The following is a 25,517-nucleotide window of genomic DNA, read 5'->3' as shown; positions in this document are numbered from 1 at the left end:
CTGGTTGAGAACAACCAGATGCTTCTAGAGCTCGGACTACCATCAAGTTATTTCCAGTCAAGCATAATGCTCCTTGGGGTTATATAGGGAAAGAGAATCTTGCAGGTTCAACAGCCTTAGACAATTTAGGGCTTTAAAGGTTAATGGCAAACCCTTGAACCTGGTAGTTTCTTGTTAAACCTTGTTATGTCAACTTTGACTGACTTCTCTTCATTTGTGCAACAATGATTCCTTACCTTGATCAAAGGGTCTAACTGGGCTCCAAGTACGAAAATAATCATCCTGTAGCAGAAAGAAAAAGTGTAGGTTTAGTATGTGGAAAGCAGTATAAAAACATGTAGGGAAAAATACAGAAATACAGAAGGAATATACAAACCTCAACTTCCTGCAAAGGGCACGCAGCAAAAAAGAACACAAACAAGAAAAAGATAATTATCATATGGATATACTAATTACAGGGAATAGAAAGGTCTTTCTTAATATAGATATTAAAGCAAAAGAAAGCCAATCTACAAACAAGCTGAAAATTATTTGTCAGGACACTGCTAGCCAGCCAAAATGACTACACTGAGGGCCTCCCGACCCCTACTGACATTTTCAATTAGCATTGGAGAAGAGATTCCCAGTCAGCTGGAAATTATCTCTGAGTAGTTTTAAATGTTATGCCTGGGAATTACTCTAAACAGGGAAGCCATTTTAAGTAGCATTAGTGTAATGTAGTCCAGCTCTTCAACAATCAGCTTCAATAGATTCATTCTATATGAACTTGGTTTATGATTACAACTATAAGCAAGCTCAGAAATTCATTTCCCTTCATCACAAAATGTAAACAAAAAAGCACTGTAAATGTTTCCTCTGAAACTACTGTTAGGTTGACTTTGCAGAATGTTTTTATTAATTGTCTTAAGGTAATGTTCCCACCAAACCAAGTCATTGGGAAACCCACACACATTTCACAGAATCTATTTTATTTTTAAAATGTAAGCATTGGGGAAAACTTAAAAATATGATTGCTCATTTTATTATGTTATTATTATTTTAAGAATATAAAATGCATCATCATGGATTACTACATTGCAATGTTTGATACATTTATGAAATTCAAAAGTATTAGGTTTGATCAAGGGATAGTTACCCCCCCCCACCCCCACCCCACAACTAACAGCATAGTGGTTTCACCTTAGGTTCCAAGGCTGCCTCATTCAAAAGACACTAAAACCTGTAGTGCTGTTCCTGAAACCTTCCACCATTTGGGAAAAGTGTATAAGTAAAGTGTAAGCTTGTTCACATGAACACAGCTTTGGGCAGCACTGAAGTAATGTATGACTGACATTCATTCTAATTCTTTAGTAATCACTGCACGTCTGCCCACATCCTGAGAAAGGCTCTGGAGAGGGGGTCTTAAAATATCCTAAATGAACAGATCTTGACCACAATGCCAAGATGAGGCACTTGATTTGACAAATTTTGATTTGAAGTGAGATGCGGGACTTGATTTGACATTTTTGTATTTTCTGACCTCAACCACTTACACATTAAATGGCTCAATCAGTAACAAATGAAGCAAACATAGAAATGCTTGGCAAACGACACCCTAAGAGGCATAAGGTTTCTTTCTATTATCAACCACAGAAAATTCCAAAAATTACTGGATAAGATATCAAACACAAGATGTTAATTTAGTACTTTATTGAAACACATTATGTTCTCAAAATTCTACATTCTCGTTTCAGAAACTGATACAGATATATGCACAGTGCTTCAAATTCAAGCACTCTGAAAAATGAAAGTATATAAACCAGATAATATGTAGCTTATATCCTATGAACTATAAAATATAAGTACTTGTGGAATGGATCTTGGCTACTTCTCACCTGATCCTTCCCCTATATCAACTGACCCCCAGATCTAAGGATCTTCAATAAATGCATGGGTCATAGGGATGTCCTATTTAAATATGTAAATATATTCTGTTTACCTATACAGAACCAGTGTGGGATAACAGTAACGGTATATACTCGCATAAGTCGAATTTTTAGCACATTTTTTGTGCTGAAAAAGCCCCCCTTAACTTATACACAAATCAGATGTACTTTGAAAAATATTTTAGGGTTTTTACTTTGTTGGCTGCCAGGGGGTAGAGTTTTTAGGCTAGCAGCACCAAAAATTCAGGGATTTTTCATGAGACTCTCCTGATGATACCACCCAAGTTTGGTAAAGTTTGGTTCAGGGAGTCCAAAGGTATGGACCCTCAAAATGTAGCCCCATCTACCATTAGCTCCCCCTGGAAACAATGGCAGATGGGGCACCCTCTTTGGGGGTCCATAAGTTTGAACCCCTTGAACCAAACTTCACCAAACCTGAGTGGTATCATCAGGATAATATCTTGCTGATAGCCAGGTTTGGTGATGTTTGGTTTAGGGGTCCAAACTTATGCCCCATCCCCCATTGTTTCCAGTGGGACCTAATGGTAGATGGGGCTACATTGTGAGGGTCCATAAGTTTGGACCCTTTGAACCAAACTTCACCAAACCTTGGTGGTATCATCAGAGGATCGCCTAAAGATACTCTGAAATGTTGGTACTGCTAACATAAACATTCCTCTCCTGACAGGCACCCTCAAATTTTCCCCAGATTCTCCCTTTAAATCACCCCTCCCTTTCTGAGTGGATTTAAAGGGAGAATCAGGGCTTACAGAGCTAGTTTACTGTTTTTCTTTGAAATAAATATTCAAAAACATTTAACCTACTGATGCCTCAATTAATGTAATTTTATTGGTATCTATTTTTATTTTTGAAATTTACCAGTAGCTGCTGCATTTCCCACCCTCGACTTATACGCGAGTCAATACGTTTTTCCAGTTTTTTGTAGTAAAATTAGGTGCCTCGACTTATATGCGGGTCGACTTATACACGAGTATGTACGGTAAAAGTATTTCACTAGTATCTGGGAGACCAAAGTTTGAATTTCCACTCATGTCATTGAAATTCATCGGGTGATCTTAGGCTAGTCACACTCTCTCAACCTAATCTACCCTGCAGGGTTGTTGTGATGATAAAATGGAGGAGAGAACCCCACTGAAGAGAAGGGTGGGGTACAAATGAATTTAAAATAGTTATAAGGGCTGTTTTGCTGCAAATTCATCATGTTAGATAGCCTAAATGTGGGATATAAAGAATGGACAAACTCTAATCCTTGTACATGGTACATTTGCCTTCTCTTTGCTAACATTATTTAAATTATTTAAATTTGCATTAAAACATTTTCCAATTCAGATTTTTACAGAAACCTGTATCACCGGACACAAAACTGAGAGGAACTGCTGGAAAAGGAAACCAACATCTTGTATAAATTCTTGTTCTTCTCACATGAAACAGAGGGTAATTTCTACGTATTCCTCCAACCTCTTGCTATCGTTATATCACTTATTGAGGTTCTCACTCTCTTCCAAAACAGCTTTTAAAAGTGCTCAAGGACTCAAGAAGAAATGAACAAAGATCATTTCCAAGAATTCAAATCCTGTGAACGACGACTGAGCAAAACCCATTCATATCAATAAGATTACAGCAAGCATTGTTCAGAATCTTTGCCATATTATATTAGGATTATGTTGACTCTTAGAACAAAAAGTTTACTGCAGCTTATATCTATTCTAAACTAAGATAAATCAACATCTGTTGGAAGCAACACTTATTTAAGAATTGTTACTTCAGTGATATAATAGAAAAACAAGGTATCGCTCACTGGTTACCCAAACGTTACAGTTTACAAACTGTACATTACCAAAAGTAGTCTGCTTTAAGGGTGACAAAACGCGCCCCAGAACTTACCCTGGAGGCGCCATTGCAGCTGGGGAGGAAGAGCAAAATGCCCTCCTCCCTGTCAATCATTGAGGCACCTGTCACGTGGCCTGGAACCGTCATGTGACAGGGGCAGGGGCAAGCCTTTGAAAGGCTGAACCCGGCCAGAGGACGGCCTCTTTCAAGGGAAAGGACGGAAAAGACCCTCCCACCCTCCCAGTGTTTTCAGTTTTCCTCTTGGGGTTATGCACTGATGTTTTGTTCCATGTTTTGTCGCAGTTCTGTGGTGGTTGAGGCATAGGAGCACATCCTTTTCAGGAAGGCAGAGCCTGCGTGCCGGACCTTCCTGCGTTGAGGGCCTCCATATGAGGTCTAAGGTAGTGGAGAGCTCGATAGTGCATGCCTTGGGGCCATGTGGAGAGCTCGCTACCCAGCAGGAAGGGGTGTCACAAATGGGTAGATGCCCAAGTGGCACCTAGTAACTTTCTGTTCCGAGTTCCCTTGGGGGATGTGCCAGACAGTTGTTGATGTCCGAAGGGCCTGAGGCGTCAGCTGGGGCTGCCCTGATAACCAGGTTCATCGTTGCTGCCTGGGGGCCAGGATATGCTCTGTTATGCTTGCCCAGCTTCTAGTTTGTTATACTGTTAACATAAATTGGACTGCAGCCGATATCATTTCCAACAAACAAGTGTGGTCTGTACTTAATGGAGCGAATCTCCGCACCTCTGCACACAAGTCAAAACACAAAATGCTGCAATGTCACTCTTCACAACACCGGGATAACATGATCCCTTTAACCAGCCCACCAGCCAGAGACTGATTCTAAGCAGAGTTATTCCAGGCTAAGTTTTTTGGAATTGTTTGTTTTTTGTTAATTTTCAAAGTCAATGCCTACATAGGAACCACAAAATCACAGAACCCCTCGGGGATTGGGCGGTCTATAAATTAATTAATTAATTAATTAATTAATTAATTAATTAATTAATTAATTAATTGATTAAATGAATGAATGAATGAATGAATGAATGAATGAATGAATGAATGAATGAATGAATGCAGCATTCAAACTCATATTAAGGAGCATGAAAGACACTGTTGCCTTAACCATCCTGAAAAATCTGCAGTTACAGAACGTGTCTTCGGCTCATTCCACACATGCAGAATAATGCACTTTCAAACTGCTTTCAGTGCTCTTTGAAGCTGTGCAGAATAGCAAAATCCACTTGCAAACAGTTGTGAAAGTGGTTTGAAAATGCATTATTTTGCGTGTGCGGAAGGGGCCTTAAACAAAAGTGGACATAACATTTTATTTGAAAACACTGAAATTCTGGACAATTCAGAAGGTTACTTGGCAGATTGCACAGGGAGACCATTGAAATTCACAAACACCAAGACAATTTCAACAGGAAAGAAGAGACTTTGAAAATTAGCAAAGCTTGGCTACCAGTTCTTAAAAACACCAAAAGCAAACCCCAAGGGCATGCTAAGTTCATGAACAATGGACTCCACCCAAAACACAAGATTTGCATTCACTCATACTACAGCTGCTGCAGGGCATGAAAATGTGAATCACTCCCTGGACTGATAAGCCCCACCTGCAATACAATACTATCAACTACTTCTTTGCACAACAAGTTCCACCTAAACACTTACTGATTGGTTCCCCACCCTGGGACATGGACAATATATACCCAAACATTTCCTTCTCTCTGGACACAGTGTGTAACAGACTTCCCTCTGTGATACACCTCTGAAGATGCCAGCCAAAGATGCAGGTGAAACGTTAGGAACACGATCCACCAGACCACAGTCACACAGGCCAGAAAACCCACCAGAACCAGTGTTAACATAGTCAATGATAGGCTTTTTTCCCCTGTCACCTAAGAACTCATACCAAACCAAGCGCAAGAATACATACAGAAGCTGATGACAAATGTTGCATGTCAGATCCCACACAATAAGAAGATACTGTGTTATTCTCCTGGTTTTATTCACATGTGAAAAGCCTGAATAAAGCCAGTTTGTTGATTCCCAAAGATTATTAAGATGACTGGAACAATTGTTAATTTGTATGCTTCACACTTCTTTTGACACCTTTGCTATCCTATGCCCACAGTCTCACAAGAAAAAAAATAGAAGCATAGATTTTAAAGTTCCAGATGGTCAAGAATATCATTCCAACATTTACCTTGCATAGAAACAACACTTACATAAATATGCCTGTAGTTCTTCCTGTGGCCTGTTTGGTATTGTTCTTTTCACACTATCAGGAGGTGTAGCAAACTAGCTACACTTGCTGTGAACCACTATTCTGATTTGCTGCCCTAGTTTGCTAGCCTTCCATATTTTCCACAAAACATGTTTTAATTCTCTCCCTCTCCAACAGCAAACTCGAAGTAAGTAAGCTCCAATGGTTCTGACATTTGAAAACTTTCTGAACAATTCATCCAAATAATCTTGTGATCTTTTTATAAAGTTCATTAATAAGTGAGCAAACCCTGGACTTGTAATAAAAATGTAGAATGTACTACATACAAGGAAGTAGTCTACTAACAGTTAACATATTATAAAACAGTTGTAGTTTTGACCCATATTCCTCTCCAAAATTGCTACTGTGAAACATAAACATTTAATCTACCATTTTCAGATTCCCTTTAAAAATGCATATATTCAGTGACTGAGAAAATAAATATTTCATACATACAGCTTGGAGGTCAGCCATTAGTAAAGAGCAGTATGTTTGGGAAAAGCAGATCACTGAAGTATATATGTAGTCACCTAGATACTATATTCCATAAAGACATAACTGAAGTATGTCATTCTATTTTCTCCCTGGCAGCTACAGCAAACTCATTAACATTTAATTATGCTAACAGAGTGTCCTAGAAACATTAATTTATAGTCAACCAGTGATATAAACATGGAGAAAAAAAAGATAATACATTGTTTTTGATCCAATGACTCTGTTCTGCTCCTTTTCCTCTGTCACATCTGGCCCTCTTATCATTTTTAAATCACTTTAAAATGGCCTTAGCATTGCCTTAGTACTGGTTGGACCCATAGATGCCATCCCATGCAGTTTGTACCTTAGCAGAAAGGTGTCACTGGATACAACTATTATATTAGCAATTTGAGGCAGTAGTCTAGTTGCATATGGAAATTTTACCAGGATTAAAATTACTCATATCTCACACACAAAAAAGAATACTACAAATATCCAATATTGTTGAACACTGGTAAGGATCACTACCAGCTCTTTGCCAATTTTCTTATTAAATGATCTCAGGGAAGCTGAGTTTTTCAGCCCTATCTAAAAATGTTCCCCTGATGAACGAATCAGTTATTTCCTTTTGTACTGCACACACTTTCTTTCCTTCCAGCTGCACACAAAATGTTGGGCACAAGCTGACAGTGAAACTGACCAGAGAGCAAAATTGGGGGGGGGGGGGGGGGAAGCGCTTTCTGCACAGTAAGTGCTTTTTGCACAGCCAGGCAGGAGACATCTTGCAGGTGGCTTAAGGGGAGAAGATGCACTTAGAAGTGTTCTCCAAAAAAGATGCCTTGAGCTAAAATAAGACATCTTAAGGATGTCTTGGGAAAAACACTGCGTGGAGTGCCTTCCCAGGACACCTTTTCAGAGTCCCCAGGCTGTATGCAATAAACCAGAGTTTGACAGAGTACTAATCTTAGTCCAGTGGGCATTCAAAGGGGAGAGGCCTGAACTGAAAAAACTAGCAGGCTATGTGAAACAAAACTATGGCAAAACTCCCTCTCACCATGCGGGTGATGAGTACTTAACATACATAAATTATCAAAGCTTGCCTCTTGACAGCTGAAGAACAAAAATTGTGTATGTCAGTGTCAGCCATGTGGGGGAATAAGTGTGACCCTAACCAGTTGGGTTGACCTGCTCTCTGGAAACCAACTTAGCTACTGTTGGTCTGCAGAGGGCAGGTAATTCAATGCTTTTCAATGGGTGGCACACACGTCTATTCTCTTTATGTGTGTCTCCGTAGCTATGTAGATAGTTTCTCAAAATTAAAAAAAACAGAAAACCATATATATTGTTAAAATCAGCAGGACCAGCTGATTACAATGGTGTACTTTTTGAGCTGAAAAGGTGCCCAGGACTGGAGCCTACAGAGCAAATGGTCCAAAGCAACCTTCAGCAAATGGTGGCAGGGAGAATTTCTTCAGCTGCACACCAAATGTCCCTTCAGCTAAGGATAAAATTGACCAGAGAGCAAAATGGTTGGGTGGGAAACAGTTTCTTTGCCCCTCTGATGCCTTTGCTGTCTAGAAAGTACACCAGAAGCCATCTCTTTTTAAGATGTTCCCTGGATGTCTTATTTTTAATGTGTGGAGTAAAAAGAGGGAGAGGGGAGGAGAGGGAAGACTTAGTGGATGACTGATGAATCCTTCAAATTGCTAAAAATAGGTAATAAGCAAAAAAAAAGGTAACAGAAATAGAATCGGGAATCTAAACATAACATTCAGGCCACTTGCATACACAAAGAGAATTATTATAGTTACCAGTGAACAGAAATCAAAGATAGAACAAAAAAGAAAGTACATGAGATCTATTCCACGACATCTAAGAAATCAAAAGGACATTTAAAGAACAAGAATACTGAAAAATTAATATGGGAACAGGAAAAACAGAGGAAAGGTGGGAACAATTCGCTGAAGAACTACTATACCAATAAAAAGATATAAATGCCTTCTAAGAAAATTTTTTTGAAGAACAATCTACAGTTTTGAAAAGTTATGTAAAAACTGCACTGAGCGCAATTGGAAGAAACAGATCACCAGGAGTCGATGGGATAGAACTATTCTAAGCCACAGAAATGCAATTCATCAAAAACTTAACAAGAATATACCAACAATCTACAAATTTAATAATTAACTACACTTTTTTTCAGATGTGGCTAAAGAATCACACCCACTCTGTCTAAAACTGTGTAACTAGAAATACTTGTAACAAAGAAAAAAATCTCCTTTCTCATTGTTCCACTTCTTTATACAGTACCAAAGTATATGTTTTTTACTTCCTTTTTTAACCTTTCAATAAAGCATTAAAAAAAAGAATATAGCAACAAATATGAAAAACAAAACAAAGGCCCAATTACTACCTTTTTCAATATAAAGATTTGAGACTTCATCCACCATTTCCTGGACTATCTTTGTTCTAAAAAGCTCCATTTGGATCCTAGTGCATTGGAGTCAGAACTAGATAGGCACCAGGACCCAAATGGAGCATTCTAGAGCAGGGGGAGTCCAGAAAATGGTGGATGAATTCTCAGATCTCCTGTCATATTTATGTTGGAAAAGTTATAGAAAAACTCCACTTTTATTCAAATTCTAAAAAAGGAGACATCAAATACTACATCAACTATTTGATCATCGCATTACTTTCTCATGCAAGTTAAGGCAATGCTCAAAATCTTACAATAAAGACTATTATCCTATATGGAAGAAGATGCTCAACTTGGATCAGAAAAGGATGACACATCAGGAATCATATTGAAAATTTATGCTGGTTACTAAAGCATATAAGAGAATTTCAGAAGAAAAAAGCTCATGTTTTTAGATTACGGCAAAAGTTTTGACTGTGTGGATCATGATCATGAAAAGCTATAGTTGGTTTTAAAACAAATGGATGTGCCACAACATGTGTTTTAATGGGCAACCTGTACTCTGAACAAGAAGCTCCTGTTAGGACAGAATATAAAGAAACAGAATGGTTTTAACTGGCACTGCTGTCAAACAAGAATGTATTGTTGTCATTCAAGAGTGTATTTTATCTTCCTTATCTCTTCAATCTATACAGTGGTGGGATCCAAAAATTTTAGTAACAGGTTCCCATGGTGATGGGATTCAAACTGTGGCGTAGCGCCAATGGGGCTGGGTGGGACATGACAGGGGCGTGGCCGGGCATTCTGGGGGCAGGGCATTCCTGGGTGGGGTTGTGGCAAGGACAGAGCTGCTGTGCCGGTCCTTGGGTGGGAAACGAATGCAGAAAGGTGCAGGCTGCCACACATGCCAGTGCACCTCCTGCTAGACTGCTTCAAGTTCTGCGCGCTACTGCTGAGAGGAGGGGCGTAACTAAGGCAAAAATCACATGGCAACATCACCAATTAGTAACCCCCTCTTGGCACACACAAATAATTAGTAACCTACTCTTGGGAACCTGTGAGAACCTGCTGGATCCCACCTCTAAATCTATATGCAGAACATATCTTGAGGAAAGATTAGATTTAGATGAAGACTAGCAGTAAAGTCCATTTTAAAATGAAATAAAATGGGCTTTAGCCGAGATCAGGGGGGAAGAGGGTGGGCAGGAGAGGGCTGTCCCCCCCCCCCAGTTTTTCAATCCCAGTACAGTGTGGGAAACAGGGAAGGGGTCCCAATCTTAACTGAGCCCCACATGGGGGATTGGACTGTTTCCCCCACTCCTTGTTTCCCAAGTCCTACATGGCATGGGATACAGGGAAAGGAGGTGGGGAGGCAATCCTTTGTGCTTCTCCCCCTACCTTGCTTCCCAAGGCCTGCAGGTCTTGGGGAGGTGAGATGTTGTTGGAATGTGAGGAATGCACTTTCAACCAGTGGGAGCCCTGTGCACCAATTGGCTGGGAGTTTGTTGTCAGACATTTCAACCCTTAGCAAATCATGTATATGGCATGAAAATTGGTGGAAGGAACATTAACAACTGAGATATGCCAATGACACCACATCACTGACAGAAAAAAAGTAAAGATTTCAAACAACTACTGATGAAGGTTAAAGATGGAAGTGCTAAGGCAGGATTAAGGCTGAACATCAAGAAGACACAAGTAGTGACTACCAGGGAACTATACAACTTTAAAGCTGATAAGGAAATTGAAATTGTTGATGTTTTTCCATTCCTTGGCTCTATCTTCATGAAAGTGCAACCAAGATGTCAGAAAGAGATTGCAACTGGAAAGGGCAATCATGAAACAACCTAAAAAGATTTTGAAGTGTCAGGAAGAAAGTAGATCCTTTGAAATGTGGCATTGGATGGAGAATTTTACAGATACCAAATTAAGACTTAACTCTCCTTTGAAGCTAAACTGACTAACTTGAGGCTATGGTACTGTGGGTACATTCTGAGAAGACAAGACTCACTAGAAAATAAGACCCAACATGAGATTGACTCAATCAAGGAAGCCTCAGCCTTCAGTTTGCAAGACTTGAGCAAGGTCACTAATTCTGGACATCTTGAAAGTCATCAATTAATAGGATCACCATAAATCAGAACTGACCTGATGGCACTTAATACACACACACACACACACACACACACAAAGTTTAAAGTTTAGTATTACACTAGCGGGTCCCGGCCACGCTTCGCTGTGGCTTACCAGCAACGCAGCCAACCGCCACATCCGGCCCCTGCTGGAGGAGGGAGGTCCAGCGGCACCAGCTCCGCCGACGTCCCCAGTCATGGCCTCCCTGCGGAGCGCCTGCAGGGCCCTTGCCGCCCACTGCTGTCCCGGTCTTGGCAGGAGCACACCCTTGGCCCGCGCAATGTGCACCCTGTAATCCATGCGGCTGTGCACATCCTGAGGCAGGGCAGAGCTGATGCTTGTGGAGGGCTGCCATGGTCTACAGGGTGTGCGTTGCACCGGCCGAGGGCGTGCTCCTGCCAAGTCCGGGACAGCAGTGGGCGGCGAGGCTGTTCCTCCGAGTGTCCCGGCAGCGGCTGGCTTGCCGCCTCCTGTCGCCCCTGTATTCGCGCGTTCTTCTGGGGCCGGCCACCTGGCCTTCTCCCACGCTTGCTGTACCTCAGGACGGGCTGCTGTGAGGAAGAGGTTTTTCCGGCGGTGGGCAGGGCGCTTCCTCCTTTGGGCCATCCACTCACTGCTTCCTCGGGCGGCAGGCAGGTGGCTTTGTCCAACGGTTGCTGTAAGTCTCACAGGCATTCCGGTGGGAGGTTTCGCGCGTACACACCGAATCGCACCCGTTTGTGAGTTTTACCTGGCTCAGGTGTGTAACCTGAGCCTTGTGAGTAGCGCAAAACACGCTCGCACGGATGGGAAGCGTTGGCGGTAAATTTCAGGGCGATCTGTCCAGGCATTTCCGTGTTAGGGCGTGACTAACAAAGTCACAGTTTGCTTTTTATATATATAGATAATTGGATAACATCCAGTTACACTGGCACAAATATTTAAAATCAAAGCATCAGAAGTTATATGAGATGGGAAATTGAACATTTTAATTTTGGAGAGAAAAATCGAATGGGGAGAAGAGGTTGGAGGAGTTGACCACATCCACCCTAAAATCTCCAGGAATTCCTCAAATGATAATTGTCCATAAATGAATTCAAGCATTTAATTAATATTACTTATTGGCTAGTTTCATACAGAATGCAGAGTGATTACAATATGACAATCAGGATGTGGAAGTAGAGGAATACCCTTAGAATGCTAGCAATAAAACTTTTTTAAAGGTCCCAGTACTCATATATAGGTTACATAGATTTCTACCATTTTCCCCTTAGTACTCCCCAAAGGTATTAGTACTCAATATTGGATAAGTACCACCACAACAAAGCTTTGCCAGATACCAGAGGTCCTTTCTGCACGGGCCATTTATGGCACCCCGGGGACGGCAAAAACGCCGCCCCAGGGAGCTGTTTGCACAGGTGGTGCTGCGAAAACTCAGCAGCACCAACCTGGCTCCCCTCCCCCTCCCCTAGGGCGGCATCAGGCCACCTCCAAAAACCTCCCTCCTGGAGGGAGGTTTTTGGAAAACAGCGCATTCTGGCGGGCGCTGGGTAATGAACGGGCACCGCCGGCTGAACATGCTTTGTTTTCTCCGTCTCTTCCCACTGACACTGGCCGCCTTCATTGCTTAGAGCTGGCCTCCTAAGTCCCTCCCTCGCTGTCCTCTGACCCCTGGAGGTCGGAGGGCAGCGTGGGCGGGTCTTAGGAGGCCAGTAGGGCGACAAAGGCGACGAGGTGAGTGGGAGAGGGATGGGGAAGAGGCGGCTCCGTGAAACTATAACTATTATAACTGAATTCAATTTTCCCTGTGGCCCCTGATTCCACTTCAATTAACTGCTACTATTTTTTTTTAAAAAAAAAAATCTGCATTGTAAAAGGGGTGGGGGTAGGGAATAGGCCTTAGAACTTCTCACTCTTCATCACAAACTGAAACTATAACATTCAGTTCAGTAATTTCAAATAAATCATTTGTATCTCTCAAAGTCATTATCGTGTTAAATGAGAAACAAACAATATGTCCTAATTAATTATTTTAAAAGTAAAACTTGTGAATTGGTTGCACAATTTTTACTGGAGGTGATGCACAATCAATAATTTATATTTTATCTTAAACCTTTGTATTTGTATACCTTTTATCTTAAACCTTTGTATTTGTATACCTTTTATCTCAGGTTTTTTATTGTGTTATGATTATTGTTATGCCAAATAAAGGCTTATTATTATTATTATTATTTTAAAAGTAAACTATTATTTTTATGCAGGTTTATAGAAGCAGAGGAGCTGCTGGCAGAGCCATTTTACATGCTGCATTAGTAGCAGTTCTCACAAGTATCTAATAGTCATCTTTGCTGCATTGACACCTTTTTTGTGCACAGCCTGTCAAATATTAAGCAATTTAATCTGCTTCTATCAAAAAACTCTGCAAGCGCAGACAGACAACATGATTTTAAGAACTCACAAGGGCAAAAGCAAGACAGCTTTTTTATTGATTTCTGTATTTCATACTACAGAACTACATCATTCATATGTACTCAGCAGTAAGAACAAAATCTCAACATTTCTGGCACATCACAGGGCAGGACAAAAAGAAACAAGAATTCCAGTGTGTTCAAAATTCCACTAGTTTATTCTATATTGCAGACACCACTCTAAAAGAACATGTATTAATCTGGGGGGAAAGTATATAAAAACACATTGGGGGCATTGAAAATAATTGCATAAGCACAATTATACAGGCATCAAAAATTCAAAACTTTATAAAAGAACCAAACAAGGAGGAGGCAGATATGATTAGGTTTTGAGAAGAAGGAAAGGGGTGCATGTACGAAATAAAGGCAAAAATTTTACTCTCTATAGGAGGTTCTGTGAAATCACATTGTCATTTACTGTCTTTCTGTAAAGGATTCAATGGTGTTGATGGTGAAGTAACCTTGAGTGCATTCCACAGCCCGGGCGATGGGCCAGCTTCATCGGCGGAGACTTTATCTTTGCGCGGGAGATGAGGACTCCGTTCCCATGGGAAGCAGGATGGGGGATGGGGTGAATAGAGTTATAACCTGTGCTTCTGGCGGGAAGTGTCATTCCTGCCACCGCGTGTACTTGAGCTTTCTAAGATGTCTTAATAAATGGACTTTTACTCCCAAAAGCCTTTTATTTCTGCTTCTATGGAATTCCTTACATTGTGGCAGGAATCCTAATTCATCTATATTCCTGTGCAGTGGGACCCTTTGTCTTCGCGAAGGAGAGGTTGAACGTTACTGCGGAAGCTGCGCGTAGCCCCAAAGAGGGCTCCGACCTTTCGATTCTGGGTCTGGGGGGACCGGCAGGAGAACGGGCCTCGCTGGTGGCTCTCCCCCGCCCCCTCGTGACAAAGCACGAGTCTTCCTTAATACTCCGCTGGAACGAGGGACGTGACGCATCACCATGGGGACTTCCATGAGTCGCTTGGGGCGCCAGTTCGCGGATCGAGCGCCTCAGGATCGGATCTCTACCCTCGCTACAGGTGTGGATTACAAACCTCAGATGCAACCTGTCATGGAGGAGACGGGCTTGACCACCTTTTCATGCGGCAAACTCCAAGAATCCATTGAACGCATTCCTGGACTCGTGATTTTGGGTGATGCTCTCCAAGGAACCAACGTGGCACAGCACTCAGCCCGGCCCAAAGGACACCGGGATTAAACCTGGAATTGGGAGGGGTATCCGTACCGCACGCCCTAATCGGACCCCCCTAATCCCGGGCCAGCGACCGCACTTGAGGTTCTTTCGGGAGCCACCGTGCGGCTACAGCGGCTACGGTAGTCTCCGATGTCTCGCTTCCACTCAATGGAAGAGTCCCAAGAAAGTCTGCATTCCCAGCCGGATCGGGTTCCTCTCCCATCGAGAGAGGACTGGGATGAGGAAGTGGGGCGACCGCGGTAGATGCCCAAGCTGCATGGAACCGCGTGAACGCCAGCTGATGTATGAGGAACGGGCACAGTTGCAGCAAGAGCGCGAAAACCTGCAGAGGGACCGGGAACAGCAACGCAAAGCAGTTCAGCTCGAAAGTTGGACCGCGGCCAAAGATGCGCTCCAATGACAATATGCCCAGAATCTGTCAGTCCATGATAAGGTCCTGGAACACTCCAGACTGGATTTACAGCGGCAACGCTGAAAGTGTTCAGGCCTTTGCACGAAAGAGTGAGCTTACTGAAGCCTTTAAACGTGACCTAACTGGCTAAATTGGAACGAGAAAAAGCTGCTCTGCGCCATGCGCGACCAAGATGCCTTTGACCCGCAAGGAGAGGGAGCTGGAAGGCGCTGGAGAGGGAGCTAAGGAGGCAGCAGACCAGGAAGCCCTGTTGGAGTCTATGCTGTTACTGATCATGCCGGCGCCAGGGGGGCCGCATACCTGGGTCCTGCCACCCAAACGCCAGCGGCACCGCCAGCGCCTCGCATTCCGCCCCCCCCCGCATAAATAACAGCTGCCTGCCCAACCTGCTCACCCCATGCGCAACCGCCACCCCAGCAGGCTAAGAGCCGCGGAACGGGGCTACTATAGGCCCCTCGATACCAGCCCGTTTTGATGGGACCGCCTCCAAACTTCCCTACTCTATTTTGCAACTCAATGCCCACTTTGAAGACTATGATGATTTATACCGGTCTGAGCGCTAAAAAATACGGGACATCTTCTCAGTCCTTGATGTGCCATCAGCCGACTGGTTCGTTACTCTTTTTGATTTGGTAAGATGAAGACTCTCAAGCACGGGTGCCCGTGATTCCTCCTTAAGCCTTTAAGAGCGCGCTTCAAAGATCCACAGGCGCGGTGAATGAAGCTATCCCGGCATCCATCAAAACTATCCAGCAAGGAAACCGCCTCATTTGCAGAATTTGCCCGTGACTTTGCGTGCGGCGGTTGCTCTGACTTCCTCCTGAGTGGGCCTGAACGCGATGAAATGTAATACTTCTCGGATGCTGTGGACGGCAAGCTGCGCGGAAACGGTGTTTTTAATTCGGGTTCCTCGTGACTATTGCAGATTGGATCCAGCTAAACCCAGGTGGCGTCGCGTTTGGAATACGCTCGTGCCGCGCCTTCCACGCCCCAAAACTCCACCACTGGCGCCTACCCGCCAAGCCCAGCCTTTACCTAAACTACCTTCTGAACGTACTACGCCGACTGGGATTGTGTCTTTACTGCGGAGGGCCAGGTCATCTAGCTAACTGTCCCAAGAAAACAAAAAAATCAACCGCTCCAGCTACGCGCGACTTCCATCTGCCAAGCCACCACGCAGATCACGCCTCCGACGGGTTTCGTTTAAAGCGGGTCACCGAAGGCAACCCGGAGGAGGGGTAAGCAGCCGCTTGCCTTTCTTCAGCCCCCCATGGACATATCTCGAATTCTGACGCTGGGTGAGTAGAGTGAAGGCAGCGCTCCCATTACCGTCCAAGCCGCTTCTGGCCAACCTCGCTAAACACACTCGCATTATAGCCTCGGCCCTTAGATTCTGGCTGCTCCCACTGCTTAATGCGGCCCCAGGTGGCAGAGGAGCCGGTCTTGATCGAATTCCCCTGGCTAAGCTTCCATAAATTATCTTTCACCCAAATGGACGGCATCCCCCACGGGAACTAAGGACCGGCCCAGTTCAAAACACAGCCGGTTCTCCTCCGGTGCGCCGACCATTGGGAGAAAAATTGTTTTATTCTTACGCCAGTGGCCAAACACTCCATAGTTTTGGGCATGCTATGAGCCACTGTTACATGAACCAAAGTTCATTTTGAAAGAACGGATCTTAGAATTCACTGACCCTCCCTGCGGTGAACACATGAATTGGGGGGAAAACCCAAACTTCTCCTGACACACACCCCTCCCTGGCTTCTTTCCAGCGATTGTTCTCGCATTCCATTGGCATCCCACCTGGGCGAGACGGATCTTACCAGAGTTTTTCAGGAGCAAGAATGCGATCAGCTTGCCACCCCACAGAGACAATTGACTGCAAAATCGCTATACAACCAGGGGCTTAACTGCCTAAAGGTAGAATCTACCGCATGAGTCCTTAACGAGGGAGAAGGAACTTCGTACTTTCCTGGACAAGAACTCCGCTCAAGGGTTCATACGGGCGGCTACCAAAACACACACACGCCAGTTCTCGCTTTGTTTGTAAAAAGAAAGATGGGTCCTTACGGCTTTGCACAGATTATCGAGGTCTCACGCGGTCTCCCTGTCCAATAAATATCCTTTTGCCTTTGATCAAGGACCTTTTAGATTAACTCGGCAAAGGGCGCATTTTCACTAAATTGGACTCTTGAGAAGCTTACTACAGAGTCAGAATTGCTGAAGGCTATGAACACTTGACTGCGCTTAACACAAAGTTTGGACAGTTTGAATACCTTGATAATGCCATTCGGCAAGTGGGGCCCCCCGGGCTTTTATGGTCCTTATCAACGAAGTTCTCCATGATTTATTGTACAAGGGAGTTGTGGTATACTTCGCTAACGCCTTATTTTACACACAAACCATAGAAGAGCATGAAACATTGGTTCGGGAGGTATTGAAGCGCTTTGCTCGACAACTCCCTCTTTGCCAAACTCTCCAAATGCTGTTTTCACCGTGACCACCATTGACTATTTGGGTTATCGGATCTCGCCCGAGGGCTTGAAAATGGATCCTGCTAAAATTGACGCAGTCCTCCAATGGCCTGCTCCCCCCACCACCAACCGCAGCGAAACCCAATCTTTTCTGGGTTTTGCTAATTTCTATCGTGGACTTTATACCCCAATTCGCTGGAACTGACTCTCTCCTCTCACAGACCTCTTACGCGACTAAAGTGTAAAGATCCAATGTCCGCCAAGCCCGCCCCCCCCTTTCCTGGTCAGAAGAGTGTCAAAACAGCCTTTCAATCCTTAAAGTCGGCTTTTACCACCTAACCTATCCCTAAAGCACCCTGACCCAGATCTCCCGCTTGTGGTTCACGCGGGATGCCCCGGACAAAGCAATCTTTGGGGTAGCCCTGTTGCAGAAAAATAAAGCTGGTAGGCTGGTTCCGTGTGCTTATTTGTCTAAGAAATTCCCTGGTGCTGAACTCAACTGGACTGTAGGGGATAAAAGAGACTGCGGCCATCAAAGTAGCACTTCCCACTTCTGGCGCCACTCGGCTGGAGGGGGCTAAAACACCTCTTTCAGGTTTGGTCGGATCACAAAAACTTGGCAGCTCTTTCCCACCCCCCCCTCAAGATGTCCGCGAAAACAACCCCGCAATGGGCCGATTTTTTTTCTCGCTTCTCTTTCACCGGCCCATTTTTTTTTCCCCCGGAAAACTAATAAACTGGCTGGATCGCCAGCTCAGCCTACCCGGAGTAAGGGGGGTGGAGCTGCCTCACGAGACATTCCACGCGACTGTTCTCTCCCCCTCCCAGTTGGGGCTGGCTGTCACCCGATCTCAAACGTCCACTCCTCCTCCACTTCGCGTTCCTAGTCTCGTCTCTCCTTTCCTGCGGGAACTCGAGGAGGCGGGGCTGCACGAAAGCCTCCAGCCGGAAGAAAGTGACTCCCCACCATGCGTTTGGAGAATGGAGTTTGGCGAACGGTGTAATGTTGGTACGTGCCACCCCCCCTTCGCAAGCAGGTTCTTGAAGCCTGCCACGATGCCCGCTCAGCTGGACATTTTGGCTTTCTGAAAACTCTGCATTTGGGTCTTACCGAATGGGCAGTTCTGGTGGCGCTGCAATGCGCAAGGACATTGAGGCATGGCATTATGTTGCCCGGTTTGGTGTAGAAGCCAAAACCATCCTTGGAAAGCCCCAGCGGCTGTTGAAACCTCTCCCGGTGGCCTCCTTCCCTTGGGAAGCCATCTCCATGGATTTTATTACAGATTTGCCCGCTGGGTCATGGCAACATCGTTTGTGGGTGCAGGTGGTAGTGGACTTACTTTCTAAACAAGCTTCCATTTTATTCCATGTGCTTCCCATCCCCTTCTGCTCCTAAGTTGGCACGGCTGTTCATTCAACATGTTTACCGCCTAAGCATTCCGCCTCCGATGGGTAGTCTCCTAATCACGGCCCCCAATTCATTTCCCTAGCAAAGTTCTGCCATGCGTTTTAGGGGTTATTAGTCACTGCAGTCACCGCTTCCTACCACGCTCAAAGTGACGGTGAGACGGAGAGAACTAACAGAACCCTAGGAGCAGTATTTACGCTATATTACACCAACCACCACCAAGACAATTGCGCGAGCTTATCCCGCTTATGGAGTACTTATAAATAATGCGGTTCATAGGCAGTACAAAAAAAACCCCCTTTGAAATTGTGTCTGGTCGCTCCTTCCCGGCTATTAAATCCAATTACCCGCTACAGCTTTGGACCCTCCTAGAATTTCTTAACAATGGATTTCGGCCCCTAGCCGAGGGTGGAAATCGGCCCAGAGCACCTTACAACAGGCTGGCGGACTCCCAAAAGCTGCAGCCGGATAAACACCGCTCGGATTTCCCTCTGCGTGTGGGCGCTGGGGTGTACGGTCCACCAAAAAAAATCTCTAGACGTGCAGTATGTACTTTCCAAACTGGGCAAAAGATTCGTGGGACCTTTCTAGATTTTCATTGTGCTTACCACGATGTCACTGCCCGACACGATTTGCTCTAACTCTCTTTAGTAACATTCATCCTGTCTTCCATTCCAGCTTACTCAAGGAGGCTCCCGCTTCCGATGTCTGGCACGCACTACCGGAGAGGCCCCCACCGACTATTATTGATGGCCACAAGCACTACCTAAATTGACGCTTATCCTGGACTCTCGCTTTAACCGCAAACGCCAGTAAATATTTAGTCTCTCTTTGGTGGGATATTCCCTCTGGGTATAATCAATGGGTTTATTCCGAAAATATTGACGCCCCCACCCTTATTTCTGCTTTCCACCGCACCTTTCCGCATAAACCTGGGGGGGAAGGGCCTTCTTTCAGGGAGGCAGAGTGTACAGGCTTCACTCGTGTTGATGGCGAAGTAACCTTGAGCGCATCTCCACAGCCACGATGGGCCAGCTTCATTACGGAGACTTTATCTTTTATGGGGAGATGAGGACTCCGTTCCCATGGGAAGCAGGATGGGGGATGGGGTGAATAGAGTTATAACCTGTGCTTCTGGCGGGAAGTGTCATTCCTGCCACTGCGTGTACTTGAGCTTTCTAAGATGTCTTAATAAATGGACTTTTACTCCCAAAAGCCTTTTATTTCTGCTTCTATGGAATTCCTTACACTTTCTGGAAATATCACTTCTGGATACTAGCAAGTGTCGTGAACAGTTCTCGGACTTTTGGCCCAGCAAAACATTGCAATCTCTCCTTGGAGCTGCTAATGTTTGGAGTTGGTAATAGCATATGGCTTAGGGTTGCCAAGACTGGCAACAGGCTGGGACCAGGAAGAGGTTGACGTGTGACATCATGGCATAATCTTCATTCAAGAACCTGTAAGTGACATCACTGTGAAACTCTAGGGTTTCACCAGCTTTCCTGTAAAACCAATAAAAACCATAGCAACCTGAGAGATTCTTCAAGTCTTACACAGGCAACTTCTAACTCTTGCACACTAATGAGCAATGAGAGTAAAAAAGGGAGAGAAATGGGGTCTTGCAATGTTGATCTAATTTCAAGTCAAAAAACCCAAAGTGATGACACCATAATGCTCTAGAAACCTTCCAGCTCTCTATGGTGGCCCTAGCGTGGCTTCTTTCATGAGGTCTTCACATATATATTTTGGTGTTCTTTATACTATTAAACCAACTAACTGGAAGTATGGTAAAGCAAACTCACCATAAAAGCACATTAAGAAGTAAAATTTGTCAAAACTTCTTAAAAATAATTCCCTGAAGTCCAGTTGCATGTGTGAATATAGACAGTGTTATTTCATACATATTTAAACCAATGGCAAACTTTAACGTTGGCAAACAATGGCAAACTTCAAGTCTAATGGATAGTTTTCAATTTTGTAAAATGGATAGATAAAACTTTTTAGAAAAGGTGACACAAAACATATCCTAAAAGGACATGAGTGCTGATAAGACAGACAATTTCCAATAGAAGTTCAGTCCTCCTCTCCAAACTGACCTGACCTATAGTGTCATAATGCTTTGAGTCAGAACTCAAGTACATAAACCAGAACTCTAATTACAGTCCGACATCTGAACAAATGCTGTTGATCATTATATATCAGTCATCTACCCACCACTACTTTATCCAAGATTGACCTTTTCCAGTTTACAACACTTCTTACAAATGACTAGACCATCTCCTCAAACTACTATTCAGGATCCCACCTCTAGCTTATTTACAAGAACGCATACAATTTCAAGGGCTTCGTTTATAGTAATTCCACTGTTCTTTGGAGGGAAATCCAGACAAGCTTAGTCTTTATACATTCTAATTTCTTGATGAATTATTCTGGCATGACTTTAATTTTCATAAGCGGTTTGTATTCGTCACCTGAGAAAGTGCTCTCTATATGGAATCTGCCCGTATCCGACAAATACATGAGATACAGAATCCAATTTAATTTTTTTTCAGCATCTTTCTTTCTGGTTAATAAATTACTCTTTGTGAGGTTGTGCCATCTCATCAGGGATGAGTGGGAGTAAAAAAGGAACTAATGAGACTACTTACCTTCATGACTATAATGAGATGCAGGAAGAAACAGTAGCCAGGCTGAAGCTGTACATCAATGCCAGTTTTTCTTTTAAGCCTATCCTGTTAACAGCAAATGCTTCTACTGAACACGCCAATAAGTAATACACAAGACACTGTAACCAGGCTGGTTTTTAAAACATATTGAACAGAATCCCACTTGCCTATCAGTGTGATTTGTTTAAATTCCTGACACAACTAGTTCATATTTTTAGAAGTGTGACAGTGCATCTTGGTCCTGAAAAACTACTTCTCACCTGCAACAGGGACTGTAATTTATTTAAAATGTAGAGGAATTGACCAACATTATGCCATACCTGTCTAAAAATAGAATGCATACATATTACACCATGTGTATGCAGTTGAAGGAAACATAAACTCAGAGTCTTTGGATATGATAAACTTAGTGCCACTACTTTGATGAACTGTGTCCACAGGCTAGATGCATGCATCCTTAGGGCTACTAGTGATGAAGCTGGGAGATCTTTGACTGAAATTCCCAGCATTTTAAAAAGTCCCCTCCTTACCCCACCGCTACACATTTCTGTCCATCTTTTTTAACATTCGAACTTTTGTGTTACAATGCTAGACCAAAATAGCAATTCAGTGCTGTATTGCCAACATTCAGCTGCTTGCTGAATGCTAGCAATAGAGCACTGAATGTCCATACTGGTGTAAAGCTATCATGCGTAAATTGGAATGTTAAAAAGAGAGATGGCAAAGAATGTGCCACAAAAAAACTGGAGTAAAGAAATGTTAACAGTTTGATATGACCAGAGCAATTCAGACACGGATCATTAACAGATTTAAATATGATGTAGGAAACCTTCATCCCAGTGTCACTTTACTTGGAATCAGGCCAACAATGGATAACAACCACAATTTAGAATGCCAATAAAGGTTAAACCTATCCACTGCCACCTTTCACACACACTCTACAGGGGAAAAAATATGGGCAAGTATTTTTTCTTTCTTTCCAGATCTAGTAAATGGAGAGGGAGATGGTTCTGAATCACAAGCTAATGCAGGAGTGGAAATGTTAATAACTTTGTCTGGATGATGGCCCTGATTCAAAGTGGAATCTTGAACGACAGAAAATGAAAATATAAGCACAGGTCTCCCACAGTTTTGCCTGACTGGCCCCAAGACATGCATGGGCTGTGTTCCTGGAAGGTAAATTGTCCAGGAACCTGGAAGGCCAGAGGCGGAGTGAGAGGAAACTGTGCCCAGGGAGCGCGCATGCCCTGCACCCCTGCCATGCCCTGGATCACCATGCCCCCGCCACAGCCCAGCCATGCCACTGCTGCAGCTCTGCCCAGGGCGTCACATCCCCCCTGGCCCCGTTGGCGCTACACCACTGTGGAAGGCAAATCGTGACAGAAACCTATTCGTGGCTGATTCTATGCATAGATACATGACAGTGATTTGTCATCCAACAAATAGCTGGAAGTTTGGACTCAGACTAACAAATTGCCTTTTTGAAAATGAAGATGACATCGCTGAAAATATTTCACACAGTCAGAAAGACTCAGCAGAATGGCTTCAATAAAACAGCAAATTGACTATAATAGGGAAAATAGCTCAAAATGAAACACTGCATAGGTTTATCAATCCTCAACTTCTTTTACTGATTTAACAATATAAATGGATCATTTATTACTTAGTTCATAAAGTTTTACTGTTTAGAATTGTTTATGAAATGCAGAAGTATTAAAATTTTTAGTTTTATACAGGTAAAACTGAAAATATATCCAATATTAGACAGACATGCCTACAAAATTGCTGCAGTGTATGATACCTAAGCACATGTATCTGAGCTTTGAAGGAGGAAGTCAAAATAAATCTTTTAATGTCTTCAGTATCTAAAACTTCTTTTATAGCAAAAAAAAGGCAAGGACCTACAGTAATTTGGTATGTGCTACAGTTTATACATATTGAATAATCACAGATAAGGTAACATAAAGTATCAATTATACATTTCAATTGCTTCAATAAATTAATTTTATATATCAGTAATTTTCCTTGATTTTATCGGCAGGAGATAAATGTTTTACAATTTCTATAAATTCATATTATTGCAAAAATTTTCTTAAACTTAATCCAAACTTAGAAACTAGTATCATGGCATCCATGGTTTTCCACAATATTATGCCTCTATTCAATATCAGGGACAGTACTGAGTACCCAGCCAAAATTAATTTGGCATACACATTCTCCTTTTAACCCAATTTCATTTATATTACTATGTAACTGAATACGTAGTACATAGTGTTTCGATCTAAAATAATCCCAACTCTGCCTATTTCAATCTGTTGGCTAGCAGACTAAATTTCTGGCAGAAGAATACTTCCAAATACTAGACAATCATCATTACATTTTCACTAGCAAGAAACTGTCACAAATACTTGCATGTTACAGAAGCATACAAAAGGATACAGCACAAGCATGCCATCTGGATACTTATAACAGTAGCAAACCCCTTCTGTGATTTCCTTCTGCCTTTCCAAGACTCTTTCTCCCCAATTCAGTTGTAATCTATTGCCAATAAGCTTCATAAAATCAAAGAAGCTTAAGATTTTAACCCCAGTACATGAAGAATATACAAGCAATTTGTTCAAAGTTCAGTAGAAAATGAACTGAATATTTACACTTCATTACAATCCACTGGGGGTGGGGAAGCAGGAGAGGCAATTCCATGAATACGAGGGTCCCATACTGTTTTAGAGACTTATCTTGACTTTTTGAAATCCATTGGAGACAGCATATGTAGTGCCACCACCAGTAGTGCCTCTAGAATCATTAAGACAATATATTTGGTACATCTGGCCAGGGGCAATTAGCAGCTAAAAGCAGCAATTAGTGCAGTATCATTCTTCAAGCAGTAGAAATGCAGTTGGCTTCAGAAAATGTAGCATAATTCAAAAATTCTCTAACTGTCCTCATTAATAGGTTAACATATGCAGAAAATTATAAAGAGAACATATGACAACTAATCCAAGTTAGTAAGGTTTTACTTGTTAAATGCAAGTCAGATAATTCAGCTATACATGAAACTGAACTTCTAATACTCATTAACACCAACATTTTATATTCACAATACTGAGCATTTAAGTAAAGCTGTGCTGCTATTTCTTCAAACAAATGGGAGAAATTAAGTTATACTTCTTTCCCTGAAAGAAAGAAGTATACAGCATACAGCATACAGAATCGGGCTGCTTAGTGGTCAATCCAATTTTCACGGGTAAACAACTAATTTCAAATATAGAAAATGGATGGATTTTTTTAAAAAATCTTCTTATGTTACATCTGATTCAAATGTTCTACTTCATGACAGAAGTATCATCAAGCTGATTCATAAAGGTACCTGAGCAGGGTGATAAGTACATTTCACTGTGTACTTGAGTGACCTACTCACATTAATAATATAACATCCTGGGTCAGACAAATTTCTTCACTATTGCGATGGAATGCTCTTCCAAACAGATCACCTAGCCTCATATTTCAGTGACTTTTTGGTCATCTATTTTTGTAGTCTTAAGAAGACAAAACTGGAGATCTCTGAAAACTATGACTACAGAGAATATCTGCTAACAGCACAGATATTCCTTAGCCTCTATGAACTACAATGCCAACTCTCTCTCCAAGGGCAGGTCATTCATGCTTCACTTCAAGTGGCAAGAAAGCCCTGACTGAATGACAGAAAGCAAGCATCAGTTCTGGAAATTGGAGCAGAAAAATGTGTTACTTGCATGGAAACTCTTCTTCAGGTAATGAACTGAATCACCTCATCCAAATGGCTCTCAGACAGCAGAGACAGGCTGAGTCTTCC

The 25,517-nt window shown here is 42.9% G+C and overlaps 1 protein-coding gene across 2 annotated transcripts in view; it reads right to left on the bottom strand.

Moving 5' to 3' along the window:
- SPOCK3 (SPARC (osteonectin), cwcv and kazal like domains proteoglycan 3) overlaps window positions 1-25,517 on the bottom strand; it is a 200,007-nt gene that overhangs the window by 134,861 nt on the left and 39,629 nt on the right. Inside the window, exons 3-4 of one of the 2 annotated variants that reach the window (XM_048509463.1) lie at window positions 377-385; window positions 237-282 (exon numbers count right to left, since the gene is read on the bottom strand). In XM_048509463.1, coding sequence (XP_048365420.1) covers window positions 237-282; window positions 377-385 — 55 coding nt within the window. The remainder of the gene's footprint in view (window positions 1-236; window positions 283-376; window positions 386-25,517) is intronic. The other variant, XM_048509464.1, reaches the window with a different exon arrangement.

The sequence above is a fragment of the Sphaerodactylus townsendi genome, linkage group LG10 (assembly GCF_021028975.2).
Source record: "Sphaerodactylus townsendi isolate TG3544 linkage group LG10, MPM_Stown_v2.3, whole genome shotgun sequence".
Lineage (NCBI taxonomy): Eukaryota > Metazoa > Chordata > Lepidosauria > Squamata > Sphaerodactylidae > Sphaerodactylus > Sphaerodactylus townsendi.
This window is presented reverse-complemented; position numbering and strand designations above follow the sequence as displayed.